Genomic DNA, 16,460 nt, shown 5'->3' with positions numbered 1-16,460 from the left:
TCCATGGCAACCAGCATAGGCTGAGATGATTTTTTTTAAATACAATCATAACGTCCGCCCTCATTATCCCTACTCTCTCTCTCCTCCTGTCCCTCTCTCTCCCTCTAATGATGATGTGACAGAAAATCCAATTCACGTTTGAGCCACATCGGTAATTCGATAAGGTAAACAAGATTGGACCCAGTGACGAAAAACAGAGCGCATCATTTCCTGTGAGAATCTCTTACTGTAATAGACAGCCAATGCTAAAATTACTACTCATAGAAAGGACAGAAATAAGAATCTTAAATAAGAAATACCAAATATTTCAGCTATTCTCACTACACAAAAAACACTTTGTGAAATTCCTTCTGGGCGTCAAGAATATCGAGCAGCATTTTTCAAAAATGGACAAAGACGTGTTTAGCAATGCCCCCCCTTCATGCAGACGAAGGTCAGTCCTCGACATGTCATCTGCAGCTCTAATGGGCAACAGTTTATCCTCCATCACCTGTCCTCCTTCATCACTCCATCACTCATTTCTCTGAGAGCAGATCATCTTATGTCAGTGCTGACATGTGTGTGTGTGTGTGTGTGAGGAGGGGTGAGACTAATCCTACCTCCAGTACAAACTGGGGGGACATATAGTGAAAGCCACTGGGAACAAAACAACATCAGATTCGTAAAGTCAGGAGGAAGAAATTGCTTTTTTTTGCCCTGCTGTGAACAGCCATGTTTAGTCACGCTTACTAGCACTGTATGTAAATAAAGACCAATACAAACTGTTCATCACAAGACAGTTTTTTTCTGGAAGCGACTTTAACGTCACACTGTGAGAACATGCACATTATGGACACTGATCTACCGTTACAGCCATGGTTTTTATATCACGGGAACACTAAGAAACACGCATAAATAGGATTTCTCTACTTAGAATTATATTTATGCTGAGTTATATAATTTTTTACATCTCAACGTTTGAAGTATTCTGAGTCGTAAACAGCTCCTTTCTTCACAATTAAACACGAACAGTGCTCTGCTTTTGTGTTAAATATCAAAGTGAATGTCATAAGGAGGGTTGGAGCAGATGGAGGACGCTGACCTTTTGGCAGACGGTTTGAGGGAAGAGGACCGCGTTGGCACTGGCATCGACCGGCCTCTCGAATCGACCTCGGCGTCACTTTTTGAGCGTGGGACTGCTCTCACTGAAAACAGGCACATTAATATCAACAGACATCAACAGCATGACAATCGACTGCCTTAATGCATCAACTGAAATGTTGTGTAAATCATGTATGCTGCACTCTTATCTTGGACTCAATCTCAATAAATACTAATACAGTTTTGTACTTTAATGAAAGTAAATTACAAAACTCACCATCTTCCAAGTAACCAAAGGGAGTGGGACAGTCGTCTGAAAGAGGGGCAGACAACAACCAGAAATTATTTATTACAACCTGTTACTTGAAAAGTCATGACTATAGCACAAAACTAAATAATTCATAAGGCATTAAAAAGACTCTTTTCCTGTGTTTTCCCCCACCCCCCGCCTCACACCTCCCATTAGGCCGAACATTATAGGTTCACCAAACACAATCAAAGTGTGTCAAATCAAAGCACTTTACAGGAAGCATTACTGAGCTAAAATGGGATCCAAGCATCGATGAGCATCAAGGCTCTGAATAAGTAATGCACTGTAAAGCAAAAAGGTTCAGAATTACCTCTGTCTGTGTAAGTGATATATTTTACATGAGATAACATTCACAGAATAATATCAGTCACAACCATACATGGACGAAATCATGTCAAGCTGAGACTGAGAAACCTACATTATGTACATGGTGCAACTAAAGAGGAAAATTCAGGCAGCTTCTTCTCTGCATACAGATCTTATCTCGTTCTCTAGAGTTGACAGAACTAAAACCAGGAACCGAAACTTAACCTGAAGCATCTACAAAACATTGATTGGTGAAGCCTGTTAGGAGCGATACACAGGCTGAAGGTTGTGCAGTCCACAGCTTCAGTGCAGGACTGCAGCAGCATCTAGTGGCCACAACAGTACACTACAACTGTATGATGATGATGGTGACGTCTATGAATAATGAAATAATTTGAAACTGTCTGATGCTTTTAATATTAGATGTTAACAGCAAAAAGAGAAAAGCAATGAGTAATTGATACACTTTGTTAATTGAAAGTAAAATGACACCACAAGGCTTCGTGCATCAACCAGCTAACCATGTTTAAATTAAGATTTTAAAGGCACAATCCATTTAGTTTTTTGTGACAACATTAGTATAGTACAGTATATGCACAAACTTTACTTTCAAAAGCATAGCAAAACATTAAAGGGTCACTCCAGCAATTTAGAATAGCACATCCATAAAATTGGGGGACTTGCAAGAGACAGATTTAAAAACAAGGATCAAAATTGATGATGTCCCTAGTAACGACTCCAAAAACACTGGCTACTACATTTCCCTCACTCTTTTTAAATGTCATAGACCAGAACGTCATCACGGCATCGCCAAGGCCGCGCCCCCTTTTGGGGGAAAGAAACGTGCTGTCATATATGGAGAGAAACAGGAAAATGACGAAAAGCTGTTGTGTAGCGGGTTAACCGAGGCTTTCACGCTGAGATTTGAGGAACACGAGATATGAGAATATTCACTGTCGGTGTAGCAAAACGTTAAATTATGTTGTGACAGTTACTACAGATGGATAAGTTAGCTTAACTAGCTTGAATGGGAGGCTGCTGCAGTATAGACATACAGCATAGCAGCATCAGACTGTCATTTCTGAATAAATCTCAGCCTAAAGATCAAACAGTGGCTATTCACAGGTTGATTATTTACAGACAACGCTCAAATATGTAGCGTTATAGATGTCCGGATAAGCAATGTTCGGCCACTGTGTTGGGTCATTCCTCGACTTGGACGGGGGAAGACTGAAGGGGCATGACAGCTATTTATTTAGGTATCGCAGAATGCTCAGGTTTAGGCGAGGTCGCAAAATAATTATTAGTTGTGTCTCTAAAACAAATGGTTGTTTAACGAGAAACAAATGCATACAAACTTGTCAAAACTATCACCTCAGACACGTCAAATTGCATTGACATCTAGAGGATCTTCTGTTTCTATCCCCCAAAAGAAAGCGTGGCCTTGGCGATGCCGGTCTGGTCTCTCCCCCCAGTTTGTAATGTAGAGTTTCTTTAGAAATCTTAGGTCTCTGAGACCCAAATAACATCATTAGGGTTACTACTACTGTACAAGTAAACTGACCTGCATGTGTAAAATTGGTGGACTGCCCCTTTAATACGTGTGACACTTTTTGTGTCTGTCAAACGTAGAATCTACAGCCTAACTCAAATTAGTTAAAGAGTGTATGTATAATCTGTATGTGCTGAGTAGTGGAGCTAGCCTTTTGTTTAAATCACAGACTGAGATTTTGTACCACTCAGACCATATGTGACATTTTGACTGTCATAGTAGGGAAAGTACACGTGTAACTAATAACATTAAGGATGGCTCCGTTCTATTAAAGTGTCCCAGTGAGCTAGCATGCACAATACCAAGAACCTGAAACTGAAGCAGCTAAAAGCATCATTCATTTTATCATGTACATGTGCTTTTCCTACTGTGACATGTCAAAATATCGTCTATAAAAAAAGGCCTATTAAATCTAAAACTGATCTTGAAAATGTCCCAACTGAGTTAGATCAGGAAATCTGCACGAAACCCGCAGTGTGTTTAAAACTTATGGAAATAGTGGCTCTATGGTATGGAACAGACGTCGGGAAAGATTAGGTCAGAGCCTTTCAAATACTTTGGGCATCTTCAAGGTATGTGGTTTTGTACTTGCCACACGATTAAACACAGCCAAAGTATTTGAAAGGGCCCAGGGTGGCTGCAGATCAGTAAAGCCAACGAGAGAGGAGTCACCGCCATCGGATACCTTTTGATTTCATCTGAATGTCATAGTTCTCGGGGAAAATGTAGGTGGGGCGGTAAGGGTTTTCCTCAATAGCCTCTGAGCACAGTGATGGAGAGACAGAGCACAGCGTGACATAACATACAAACACATACAGAAACACACACAGGACTTGGACACCAACAGAGGAACATGATTGGCAAAACTGTTCAGACATACAACTAAAAGCAGAAATGATGATTTTTCTCTCTTACCAGGTATTCTGTGTATCTGTTTGAACATTGTCTTGTACCAGTCTTTGGACTTTTCAGTGTTCTGAAATTAAGATGAGGAGATTTTAATTAATAGGTGAGGATGACAGACAGATATATCAACATTGTGCTTTTCCAGCAGGAGCAGAGCAGCCCTGGTGATGTTCAAATGTCATTAGTGGTGGCTGCATTTCATTAATGTGTAGCTTTGGTATTTTTCAACCTGAAAAACAAGCACGTTTAGTGGATGAAAATGCCGATAGCACCATATCACAGCCTGTGAGCAGCTGCCGTCTACAGCGCTCTCCCTCAAGGATGGACCAATGTCAGCAATTGTTGTCCCTATCAGTCAGTTAGACTATAAAATATGGGAAAATAGAATCCAGGTTGAAAAATACCGTAGTTACACTTTAAGATGTGTATGCTGGCACCCACATGGAGCAGAGCCATTGTTACTGTTATCAGTTACACCTGTGATTCACCTGCTGTGACAAGTCAGAAATATCATCTCTGAGAAAGGTTTATTGCTAATAAAAATTCCAGATCAGCTTAAATCAACAAATAACTATGTTATAATAAAGTATAGTAATGTGCTTTATATGGATAGCCTTCTAACTCTTTTATTGTAGCATCAAAGACCCATGTATGACATGAACAAAAGACCCATTAAATGTCTGCAGGGAGTAGATTTGTCTTCATTTGACAATAGGTTTTGTTGCTCACCCGTACAGGCACAATGGGCTTGTTGAGAGGACCGAGGACGGGGGAGTGCAGAGATAGCCGCAGCCTCTTCCAGTCCATATCAGGAACTGGACTGACCGAGTCTCTCCCAGGATCTGGGCTTTTGTCCCTTTCTGGGGTCGGGTCTGTAACAAGAAACATCAAAAAACCCTGTAAGCCAGACACAACTCAAAGTTCACAGCACATTTCTAGTGAAATGACACATAACACTAAAATGAATTCAAGTATTTCATTGAATTACATGACAAGATATAAAGCACGATATGAAAAAACGATGAGCATGAAAAACAAAATAAGTGTTGGTGTGTGTGAGACCTGGGTCAAATACTATTTTTAATTCATTATAATTATAATATTTAGTATGTGTATCAACCTACATGGAAAATCTATCGGTATCATATGTCATACGCTTCATGCTGTGCACAAAATATACAGTATTCGGTGCTACTGAACTGAATTTGCATTTTATACCTTTAATTCCATCCCGGCCGCAGGAAAAGGTGTTTTGTTAGTTAGTGGCATTTTTGATTTTAGTGATGTTTGTGACGTGTTTTCTGTACTGATGCGACTTTGTTTCCGTACCTATTTTACTTAGTTTACGTACCTATTTTAAGGCCAACCATGACGTTTTTCCTAAACATAAGTGAGTGGTTTTGTTGCCCCCTGCTGGTAGGCTCCTGCACCTTCATACACACGTGTGATATTCACGCCTCAGCAAAGGCAAAATGTGACACTGACACACTATCCTCTAGTTGATGGCCTATTACACGCTTTGGTGTGATATCAGGTTGATAATTCAACAACTGTTCCATTTTACATCACAGAATGCATTTTGTACCACCAAATAAAAAAGAGTGAAATGATTATAATATAACTTCAATATCAACATTTGGGAAAAATGTAAGTAGCAGCACTTTCCATGGCATGAAATTCTTACTAAGCTAATGCTTACTAAGGGTCATCAAAGTGCATTTCCCCCAAGATGTTACAACATGGAATATTGAAATGATACTTTCTGTTCTTGTTTCCTCATTTCATGGCAGTAAAGACAAACTGCTGAGCCAGAGGTAAACTTTGTAGCACATATGCAGCATGTGACACTTGGCCCCCAAGAATGACATTTGTCAGGTGTCAAGTAAGTGGAAGAAAGTGTAAAATCCTGTTGCCTATGTGAAATTTAATCTTGTTTGACGCAGGACTATAATCAGCAATATGTAGGAAAAAATATACAGAAAAGAACTCATAGCCATGATGTTTCTGTATAGTCTGGTACATTCTTGTTCAACAAATAAACATTTCCAATATTTTCAACAGATTGACGCATAAAACATGACTCATTCACTCCAGGAGGTTCGTGGCAAACACATTTAGCCGGCGGTGTCGAAGCAGTGGGAGGGTGACAGATGCTTCAGTGGAGGCACAAAAAAATCTTGCTCTGTAATAAAACTGTGATTGCTTCTGGCTAAGGCTAAGAAATTAAAAATGCATCACAAACATCCGTTAGACATCACCAAGACCCCAGTGCATACCTTCAAAATGAGAAAGATGCTTTTGCTTCTCTGTTGTGAGAGACAAGAGACAAGGACAGCACGGTGAAATGTGACTATAAGCAGTGAAGCAAAAGTGAGAAAGCACAGGTTATGTGTGACACACCGCAAGACACGGCTAATGGATCACAGACAGATGAAATTTATAGTTGAGGGTACCATAAAGCTTGGCTGATAAGATGCTACACAGACATGTAAGAGCATGTTCATGACAAGCTTCTGGAAACTCTTCTGGTGTGCTCACCTCTGTTGTGTTGCAGCAGGACTATGGTGGGGTTAACTGCGCTAGTGCAGGGATAAACAGAGCTGCGAGTCGATGTGATGCAGTTCTGGATGTCAGTGGAAGATGGAGCCTGGTTCTCTTTTATGCTCTCTGGTGAATTGGCCTGAAAGTAACAGAAAATACAATGTCAAATGCATTCAAAGCTTTCCTGAGAATATCACTGAAATCAAATAAAGACCTCAAAATAAAAAGATCACACAGCTCTCATAAACAAAGATCCTGTGTTAAATAGGGTGGAAGTAAACGTACCTGGCACTGAGTGTTGTTTACTGGAGGTAAATCAGCTGTGCTGTTGCTGCCTCCCTCAGCCAATCCTGCTTTAGAGCTGTCTCCATTAATCTGGCCTGCCCAGCCACCTGAAAAGAGTCCAGAACTCTCTCAGTTTGGCAGCCAGCGCAGCAAGGATAAAAACACGGGAGATGATACTAAAAAGTATTTAAGTGAACGTAAAAACATAACAGCCAATTGCTGATCACATAAATCTCCATTTCATTCTGTGGGGCGTGAATGCTTTCCTTGGAGGTTTCCAGAAATGTTAATATGCTCAGGAAAGGGAAAAAAAAAAAAAAAGATTCTCCCACAATCTCTGAACTTTGTCATCAGGACAAAGCGTCCATTCATTGAGCTGTAAAGGCTGTTTGTTCCAATGGCCTTTATATTCAGACTCTACAACAATTAAAGCATCTCCCCAAAAGCCTTGGCCAGCCTCCAGCCCGGTTCCAATGTGCTCGACGTAACAAACAAGCCCACAGTAAAGGCGCCCTGCTCCGGCGTGCAGTGGGCAGGCCACAACAATAAAGCTCTTTGACACTCACATGAAAATATGAGCAATCGCCCTTTATCACAGCTCTGTTTGTGTGCCCGCCGCCTGAGCATACACTTCAAAACATGGCGAGTTATATAATCCTGACATCAGGAACGTGGGGATTTTTTTTTACGACTAAAGAAAATGATGAAATGCTTTTGAAATTACAGCAACGCTCACATCGTCTGTCCACATTCTACAGTGACGTGTCCTGTTTTCACAAGGCCATGCAACTATTACTGTCCTCTTTCGCCATGTGGAGAGTTGTTCTGAAGCAGCTGCTCGGACTTACTTGGCGTTGTGATGACATTTGGCTCCTCGCTGATGCAGCCCTCATCGTCTATGTGGATGAGGGTGGCCCTCAGAGTCACGACTCCTTTCCCTTTGCACACTTTGCTGGGGTCCAGATCTGAAAACATTCAAAAATAAGAGTTACACAGCTCCTCATCGTTCAAGGCATAGCAGTCTTATATTTGGTATAATCTACGAGTGCACTCCTGCTTCAGGGCTGCTGGGAAGTTATTGCTACCTCATGCCCCAAATGACCAAAATAGAAATGAAACATCAGAACCAGGTCATCAAATTAATATCCTACTGTCCTGTAAAACTAATTGCCATGATCACACTGTCAGAGCTGGAAGTAGAGCAGCTGGAGCTCGTCCCGTCTCAACACAGGTTATCAAAGTGATGCCACGTTGTTAAAAAGTGAGTTTTAAGAGTATCGCTCTTAGTTTTCTTTGTGAGTATGAGGTGTCCCAGAGTTGTAGGCACTGAAAGATTGATGAGGTGGAGGGATACGTCACCTGCGGAGGGAATCAGGTCAGGAGAGCCTTTCATGGTTCTCAGAGGCGTGATCCTGACAGCGCAGGACGTTCGAGGACCTGATGGGACTTCAATACACACACACAAAGAGACTTTTTTTCCGTGTGGCAGAAAATGTTGTCAGAAAATTTTCATCAGTTAATCACAAAGTAAATGCAAAACAACCAAATTTAGAGGTCAAAATGTATTTCATTTGAATGTATTTCATCAGCATCCAATTATTAAACAAAAAGCATTATAACTACTCAGTGGTCCTTTCAGAGTGAGATGACTTACTGCGAGTTGTACTCGGTCTTACGCTGCCCCCTACTGGAGAGCCCTGGAGGAGAAAAACAGGGATGCAAATATTCAACACAGTGTTGTCAAGGAAAGGAGCTGACATCTGGGAAGTATACTGCACATAAACCTGTGTAATACATAATTAAACATCAGCCTGCAGATATACAAAGAGACCGATTGGTGCAGCAATAAAATGCAGCAAAGACAATCACGTGTCAGGGACAGTTGTATAATGCATTTAAGAAAATATGATTAAGTGAATTGCCCTCTGGTTGTTTTGTTTGTTTTTAACGTTTCTTAAAATCTCCAACTTATGTGATTTTGCAGATATCCATATATCTAATATTGTGAGGAACCCACAGCTTGCTTTTTAGGTAATTATTTTTTTATCTTTTATAATGTGGATGCTTTTAATGTGTTTTAATGTTTTATGTAAAGCGCTTTGAATTGCCTTGTTGCTGAAATGTGGTTTATAAATACATTTGCTTGCCTTGCCTAATATTAGTTGTGGATCAGGGTAAGTTTGGTAACCAGGCCAGTGCTTTGCTGCAGTGTTGGCTTGCAGCATTCGGTGTATTATATTTTTTGTTTCAAATATTTGTATTGAGCCAAAGAAGATTAGACATACAGTATATTGTTGTGTTAATGCTTATTTCCATTAATTTATGTTAATGTACATTCACAGACATAAAACAGATGATATAAAAGAGATAGGGTTGAATTGTGAGATTGGAACAGTATCAAAAATAAGCAAATTAAATAGAGAAAGGACACATTTTCAAAATAAAATAAATAATTAAATTAAATAAAAATGGACAAGGATAAAATAAATATGTATATATTAAATAAAATAATAATAAGATATATCAAAATCTAAGATACAGTATATATCACATAACTCAGATAAGGCAGCCTAGGAACATTGATTTATACCTTTGCGGTGTACTTTATTATGGAAGACTGTGAGGTAATCCCGCAGGAGACACCAATAACAATTTAGCAGGCTGAGGCTATAGCATCCTAATCTCTACCTTACTAGCTAGACGTCTGGTACTCTTTAGTTGGAAGACAGTTATGCCACCATCTCACAATCGCTGGGTGGAGGAGGTAATGTCCCATCTTAAACTTCAACAGCTTAAATACACTGCCTACAATACATTTCATTTTTTTTTATCAAGCGCCAATTTACTGTATTGATGCAGTATTTCACAATACCTGGCAATAGTCTGTTTTTATGTTTCTATATTTATCTTATTTTGGTGTATTGAGCAGTTTGTGACTGTACAATATATGTGAAAAAATAATAACATTTGAATAAAATAAAATGGAAAACTGTGAGCACTGGAGCATCACTCTACACTTAGAGATAATTCCTTGAAAGGGCTGCAACCAGTAGCTGTAATTGGGGACCACATACAGCTAATGAAATTGTGGTAGTACTATGGTTGGGTTACACACTGAAATGAGATACAATGCAGACAGACAGGAAGGCGGTGAACCTCCTAGTCATCTGTTTAAATGTCACCTATAACACACAAGACTTCATATTTTATTATTAATCAGTGACACATTCACAGCTTGAACTGTACCAGTTTGCTTCAAGAAAAAGCAATCACCTCTGGTGTTTCATATGGCAAAATCTAATATATTAAATTATGTTTTCTTAGTCCTATCCAACCCTGATACGTATTTTACAAGCTCATATCACTGATATTAAAATTTGCAGCAAAGAGTGCAAACAGCAGAACAATCTGCTGACTGCTGTTACTCATGCACTATTTGACCGTGATATCTACAGTATGATCACAAAGCCAAAAAAACAATCTAATCTAGGACGTCAATAGCTGCTACATGTGAAATGAATTAAGGGAAGGAATTTTCTGTGGATAATGACTCTCTTCAGCCAAATTCAATGGTGACTCTGTTATCAGTTAAAACTCAGTTAAATGTAAAAAGATTAGCTCCTGATAACAATTCTTCAGGTGCAGAACAACGTCTCTGGCCTCACTTTGCATGCCTTTAGTTTAGTTTGGGAGGAAGTCTTGGACCAATGATATATGAATTGTATCTGTGTTCCCCTTTAAGGACAAGAAGGGAGGGTGTGAGAGAGAACAAACATATGTTAATCTGAGCTGCATCAGTGGAGCATGCAGAAGCAACACCAAGGCCACCAGAAGAGTGGCAGTGAAACACTTCCCCTTGCTCCGCTGGGCCTCCTATTGTGCTCAGCCAGCACGACTGATTTAGGAGACATCCCCATTTAAAATACCAAGAAAAGGACTGATTGAGTCAAGACACAAACACGCACACAAAGGCAGTCAAGCAGTCACTCAATCATACATGTACACACACCGACGCACACAAATAAGTGTTTTGGTTTGCAGGCTATGGATGATGGGCGATAGAAAAAAAGCACAAACAGCAAAGTCCATCGAGAATTTCTTCTACGATGTCGATTTTAAGCTGCTTTTTAAAGTTGTATCTTTGCATTTTCCACTCTGACTTAGTGTAGGACTGCGTGTCCACTATGTTTACACATGGCGGTAAATAAGGCAACCTGCAGAACAGGCAGGGGACTCATGTTCCAGCTGGAAACCTCCACAAATAGGCCTAAATGGATGAGGGAAAATGGGAGCGATTCCAAACAAGTCCCCGGGGGACACCAAGCTAAAAAACCTTTTAAAACATCTTCCAGTCTTGGAGCTGAGCCGTCCCTGAGCATCACAGCCTCTGTGTATTTATTTCCCTTCTCTCTTTAATAAAATCAACTTGCTTCCTGACCCCCTGCATCCCGGGGAGACAATGCATCCATGATCTCATTTCCAAAACCATTAACAGGCATTCCTTTGAGGAGTGCTTACACCAATCTCAACTCTACTTCCGTTGTATCCTCAGATGAACCCCCGAGATGGTGAATATACACAGTATATATAAGAGAGATGTGGGAGTATTTAAACCTCTCACATATGATAGATAATGGGAAGATGACAGTTTGCAGCGTTCGGCTCGCTGTATAAACACACGAGAGCAGAGATCACCCCTGGCCTTTTTAGGAAGAGATGCCTCGGAGCAGAGGCGGGCAAAGAACGCCATCCATCCAGCCTGTGAAAAAAAACGAGACCACTGCAGGAGCTCTGGGACGGCCAGCAGTGACCGGGCCAAGACAAACAGGAAAATAAAAGGAGACTTTATCGGATAAACTCCTGTGAAACTGCAATTTCCTAAATGCACCGTCACTCTTTATAGTCTAGGAAGCTTTGAGATGTCTCGATGTGATCGATTTGGCAAATCTCTATGGCACAAACAAATGGATTTGTAGTTAAAGTGGGGAGCTCAAAGTTCAGCAGATAGTGAATTAAACCGAGAGGCTCAAACAGATGAAAGTATTTGACTTTTTAAGGTTTAAGCTCACATTCTCCACCAGGGTTTCTTGGTGAACTGATGCATCCTGATCTGAGGTTAGATTAGACCAGCAGTCTCATAACAGTAAGAGACCAGGGGCTAAAAATAGACCTAGTCTTCGTCTTAAATATAAATTTATGTCAGACTTGCCATAGACAGCTAAAGGTTAGCTAAAAGTAATGGATAAACAGTTGAAATAGTTATCTAACCGACCTTCTAACAGATCATTGCCGTAGCAACAAAGCTCTCAGGCTTAGCCAGGAGGACAGGTGACTAACTTTCCCACCACAAATTAAGTAAGTCTTAATATTTAGTGTAACCTGTCAATCTAAGACCAGTCTAAGGACAAGACTAGTCTTAAACTAAGTTTATGCAACTGGTCATAGGACTAGAATCAAACAAGACTTTGGTGTTTCCTTAAAAAATGAGCAAGAACATTAAAACTGCCACAAACTATAGCACTGATACTCCAAATTCATAGACCTGAGAAACGTTGCACAAACCATTTTTAACAGTGCTTGTGCTGTTCAGTAAAGAGTCCAGGAAATCACAGCCAATGAAACTCTCAGCTCAAACCTGTGTGATTACCTAAAAGCAGGAATACACAGCAAAGACAAGATGATTCATCCCATTTGCAGCTCCACTACTACGTGACACTCTCACACACATAAATCTCCAACTGAATGCACTCGGGCGTAACCAAAATACCTTTCCAAAACAAGCAACTCCCAAAAGGCTACGATCATCCCAACGCATCACTGTGGATCTAGGGAGGCGCATTACCTACTCGATGATGAGCACAGCGAGTCCTTAGTCCACGTACACCAGGTCCCTCTGAAGCCTCCTGAGGCGTCTGGCTGAGCTTTGAGGGTCTCGTCTGGGCGGGACGGTCCCAGCTTTGACCTTGACCCTCGCTATGTAGGGGGTCTGTTTGTTATTGACAACAGGCGTGTCCAGATGGACCTGTCACCACATGCCACCTGGGAATGTGGCACCCACTCAACAACTGGGCAGACCCCCATATAAAATCCTCCTGCCCACTCGAAATGCTCCTGCAGGAGTAGTAGATGAGAGACAGACGGCCCTCTGGAGGACAGCTGGAATTCACTACTGGATGACTCAACCATCCAAAGGGTTTTAATACATTGAACTACTGCAATGACTATTACGGACGGCATGTTAATGTGTGATTAGATCTATGACACCAACATCTTTAGATAACGGGAACATGTAGATGTAAATACTACAGTTTGAAATATATTAGGGCAGAAACTAATTATTATTTTCATTATCAATTACAATCAATTGAACTTTTCAAATTGATAACTCAATTTTATGTTTAGTCTAACAAAAAAAAGCTCAGAGAACCCAAAGTGACATCTTCAAATTGCCATTTTTGTACAACCATCAGTTCAAAACCCAAAGATGCTCCAGTAACAGCGACATAGGAGAGAGAAAAACAGAAAATCTCCAGTTTCATATTTAACATGGAATCAATCTTCTCATCCAACTCTTGGAAGGAAAGCAAATACATTTCCCAAAATGTTGAAGTAGGCTATTCCTTAATGTTATGGAATATCATTTTAGGGAAACATTAGTTTCAGCGCTAAAATGTTAGACTAAAGCTGTGTGACCGACCACACCTTCTGAATCAACCCGTTCTCATCCCAACTCGTCACATACTGACGCTTTGTCAGGCCCCTCAGCGTCACTTTACAGTCGCAGTAAACACATGCTTAACGTTGTGAATTCAAACAAAAACACTTAGTTAGGTTTAGGAAAACAAAACATGATTGGGCTTAAAATCACTACGAAGTGAAATGAAACTTAACGTTGTGAACATGGGGCATGAACGAACAGCTAATTGTGACGTAAAAGTGGAACTTAATGCACGGGACACAAACAGCGGTCTCCTGGATGAAAACCCTGTGTTGTTGGACCCATCCACCTCCCCTCCCACCCTCCCTGTGTGTGTTTTATCGCTCTTTAAACTACGTCACTACAGCACTTTCCCTGAGCGTTTACTGTTGCTGCGGATGGGTTTACATTGTAGCTAATGGAAAGCATGGTGCGTCTCATACCGGCACCAAAGGGTGCCTTGTGCATTGATTTCACGCGCCAAGGGGCGTGACAAAGCGTTTGTATTTTAGGCCCTGGGAATGAGAACGGGCTGTCTCAAAGTAGTGAGAAGTGGAAGGATTGTCACTTAATTTGAAGAAATAATTTACAAGAAACTCGTAGATTACAGTAATAAATAAAACGTTCAAAGGATGGCTGCTTTTATGTCGCTGGGATCAGAGAGAAACGTCCATCTTATTAGATGTGGGAAAAACAAATTGGATGGTATCCAACAAATCTGTCTGACTGGAAACAGTGCTTTTTTTTTTTAAATTGATTTTTCCCTGAATTGCTTTATGAGTTCAATGTCCAGTGGACCAGAGCAGCAACAATCACTTCCTCTGAATCCGGCTTCAGATTCTGTCTGTCTAAAACTAAACAAAGGTGCGGTGGTGCCAAGCTGAACTATGATGTATTTCACACAGGGGGTCTCTTTGTCGCAGTCAGAGGCCGCCTTAAAAGTGACCTATGTTAACACAAAAGAGCTCTCGCCACACGCTCAGCTGTACTACGGACGGACAGAAAGGGCCCTTACGTAACGCAGTTTGACTTCTGCTTTGTCAACAAATGGCAGAGAGGAGAGAAGCTATCCAGCGCTGTGCGTGGATCCCACCAAACAGCTCCAAACATGGTTCGAAAGGGCCGCTCCGGAGCAGCAGCAGCTTATCCCCCTAATTGAGAAGAGACCCCCACCTACCCCTCCACCCTCCGAGCTCTCTTCCATAAACAGCTTCCACGCTGGACAGCAGCCTGGGATTCTACACATTCCTCCACCGAGCTATTTGAAGTTCATTTCAAACAACTGCAGCATAAAAGGAAATGTATGTAACTTAAACACTGCAGCCATTATAGGCCTCAGAGCAGGATTACGCATTCATGTTGATAATCGACAGAGCTTACGCTGAGTCTATATGAACAGTGCTCCTATGGCTTAATGAAATATCACAGTAGAGACTTAACGAGTTTATAGTGATCCAACGGTATCACTGTCATATTAGAGGATGATTGTGACCTTCAGGAATAAAATGTCCTTTTTTCTGAGCACCAGCCAATGAGAGACGTGTCCCTCGGAGCTTGGAGAGGCTCGCAGCCTGCCAGCGTGTCCATGAGAAGCCCTGACAGTTATTGGACGTGACCATGGCCAGATCCCTTGGTTGGCACGTGTAAAGGTCCTGGGGAGGACTGCAGTTGGCCGCATGGACTGTTACAGATGCTGTGTTAGAGAGCCAGCCTGCTTATAACGTGTCTGCTAGGCTTTTAGAGCCAGTGTAATAAGAATGTCAGGGAGCTGACAGTTTACCCAGGGTGATACATCTTCACAGCGAGGGCTCCAGGCTACACTCCAAGAGTGAGAGAGCTTGGATCACAAGCCCCAGAGTGAGGATAAACATTAAACTGAATATTCAAGTAGCCCTGCGGTGTCTCTTTAGGGGGCTTTTAGAGAGTTTACTTCAGTAGGCGCAAAGTGAAAAATTCAACATAAGAAAAGCTTATGAGCAAATAAGGAGAGACTCATAACTGGGATACTAGTCCAATAACAACGTAACTTAAACTCACACAAAATGTAGAAGCTATCTTACTTGTATTGTAGCCCTAAAGGTATCCTCTTTAAATGTTAATGAATAATCCCAAGGCAAAATCCTAGAGCTGCAACATTTAGTCGACTAGTTGTCAACTAAAAAATGAATCGTCAACTATTTTGACAATCGATTAATCGGTTTAAGGGAAAAAAGTCAAAATTCTCTGATTCCAGCTTCTTAGCTGTGAATATGTTCTGGTTTCTTTACTCCTCTATGACAGTAAACTGAATATCTTTGGGTTGTGGACAAAACAAGACATTTGAGGACGTCATCTTGGGCTTTGGGAAACACTGATCGACATTTTTCACCATTTTCTGATATTTTATAGACCGAACAACTAATCAACAGATTAATCCTCAATAAAAATAATTGCTAGATGCAGCCCTAGAAAATCCTGAAATCTGGGAAATTCAAAATGGCCTTCATCCGCCCTAGTGTCAATAATTATTTCATATTTGAAAGGGGTACAATCAGAGATGTATTTCTGTTAGTTGTATTTGAAATATAGTTACTTTGGAGTATTTTGTAATTGGTATCTGACAGGGCTGATTATCTAGACTGCAATAAAACTCTGGTTTGAATAGGACAAGACCAATAATGTGATCATGATAAATTATCATCACTGATATACTGCACTGTATGTGTGTTGTTTTTTTTTGCTTCATGGAAAAAAATACAGCATGGTCAGATCTAGTATGCACTGAAATATGGCTAAAAAGGCAT

General features: G+C 40.8%; 1 protein-coding gene across 1 annotated transcript in view; it reads right to left on the bottom strand.

Annotated features, from left to right (window-relative positions):
- The window catches only part of LOC119495947 (sorbin and SH3 domain-containing protein 1), a 94,291-nt gene that overhangs the window by 25,695 nt on the left and 52,136 nt on the right, over positions 1 to 16,460 (bottom strand). The window contains exons 5-15 of the mRNA XM_037782889.1: positions 8,635 to 8,677; positions 8,340 to 8,426; positions 7,829 to 7,945; positions 6,981 to 7,087; positions 6,693 to 6,834; positions 6,431 to 6,460; positions 4,884 to 5,026; positions 4,164 to 4,224; positions 3,934 to 4,008; positions 1,358 to 1,393; positions 1,082 to 1,184 (exon numbers count right to left, since the gene is read on the bottom strand). Of these exons, the coding sequence (XP_037638817.1) occupies positions 1,082 to 1,184; positions 1,358 to 1,393; positions 3,934 to 4,008; positions 4,164 to 4,224; positions 4,884 to 5,026; positions 6,431 to 6,460; positions 6,693 to 6,834; positions 6,981 to 7,087; positions 7,829 to 7,945; positions 8,340 to 8,373 (848 nt within the window). The 5' untranslated portion in view covers positions 8,374 to 8,426; positions 8,635 to 8,677. The remainder of the gene's footprint in view (positions 1 to 1,081; positions 1,185 to 1,357; positions 1,394 to 3,933; positions 4,009 to 4,163; positions 4,225 to 4,883; positions 5,027 to 6,430; positions 6,461 to 6,692; positions 6,835 to 6,980; positions 7,088 to 7,828; positions 7,946 to 8,339; positions 8,427 to 8,634; positions 8,678 to 16,460) is intronic.

Source organism: Sebastes umbrosus, chromosome 10, assembly GCF_015220745.1.
Source record: "Sebastes umbrosus isolate fSebUmb1 chromosome 10, fSebUmb1.pri, whole genome shotgun sequence".
Classification (NCBI taxonomy): Eukaryota; Metazoa; Chordata; class Actinopteri; order Perciformes; family Sebastidae; genus Sebastes; species Sebastes umbrosus.
This window is presented reverse-complemented; position numbering and strand designations above follow the sequence as displayed.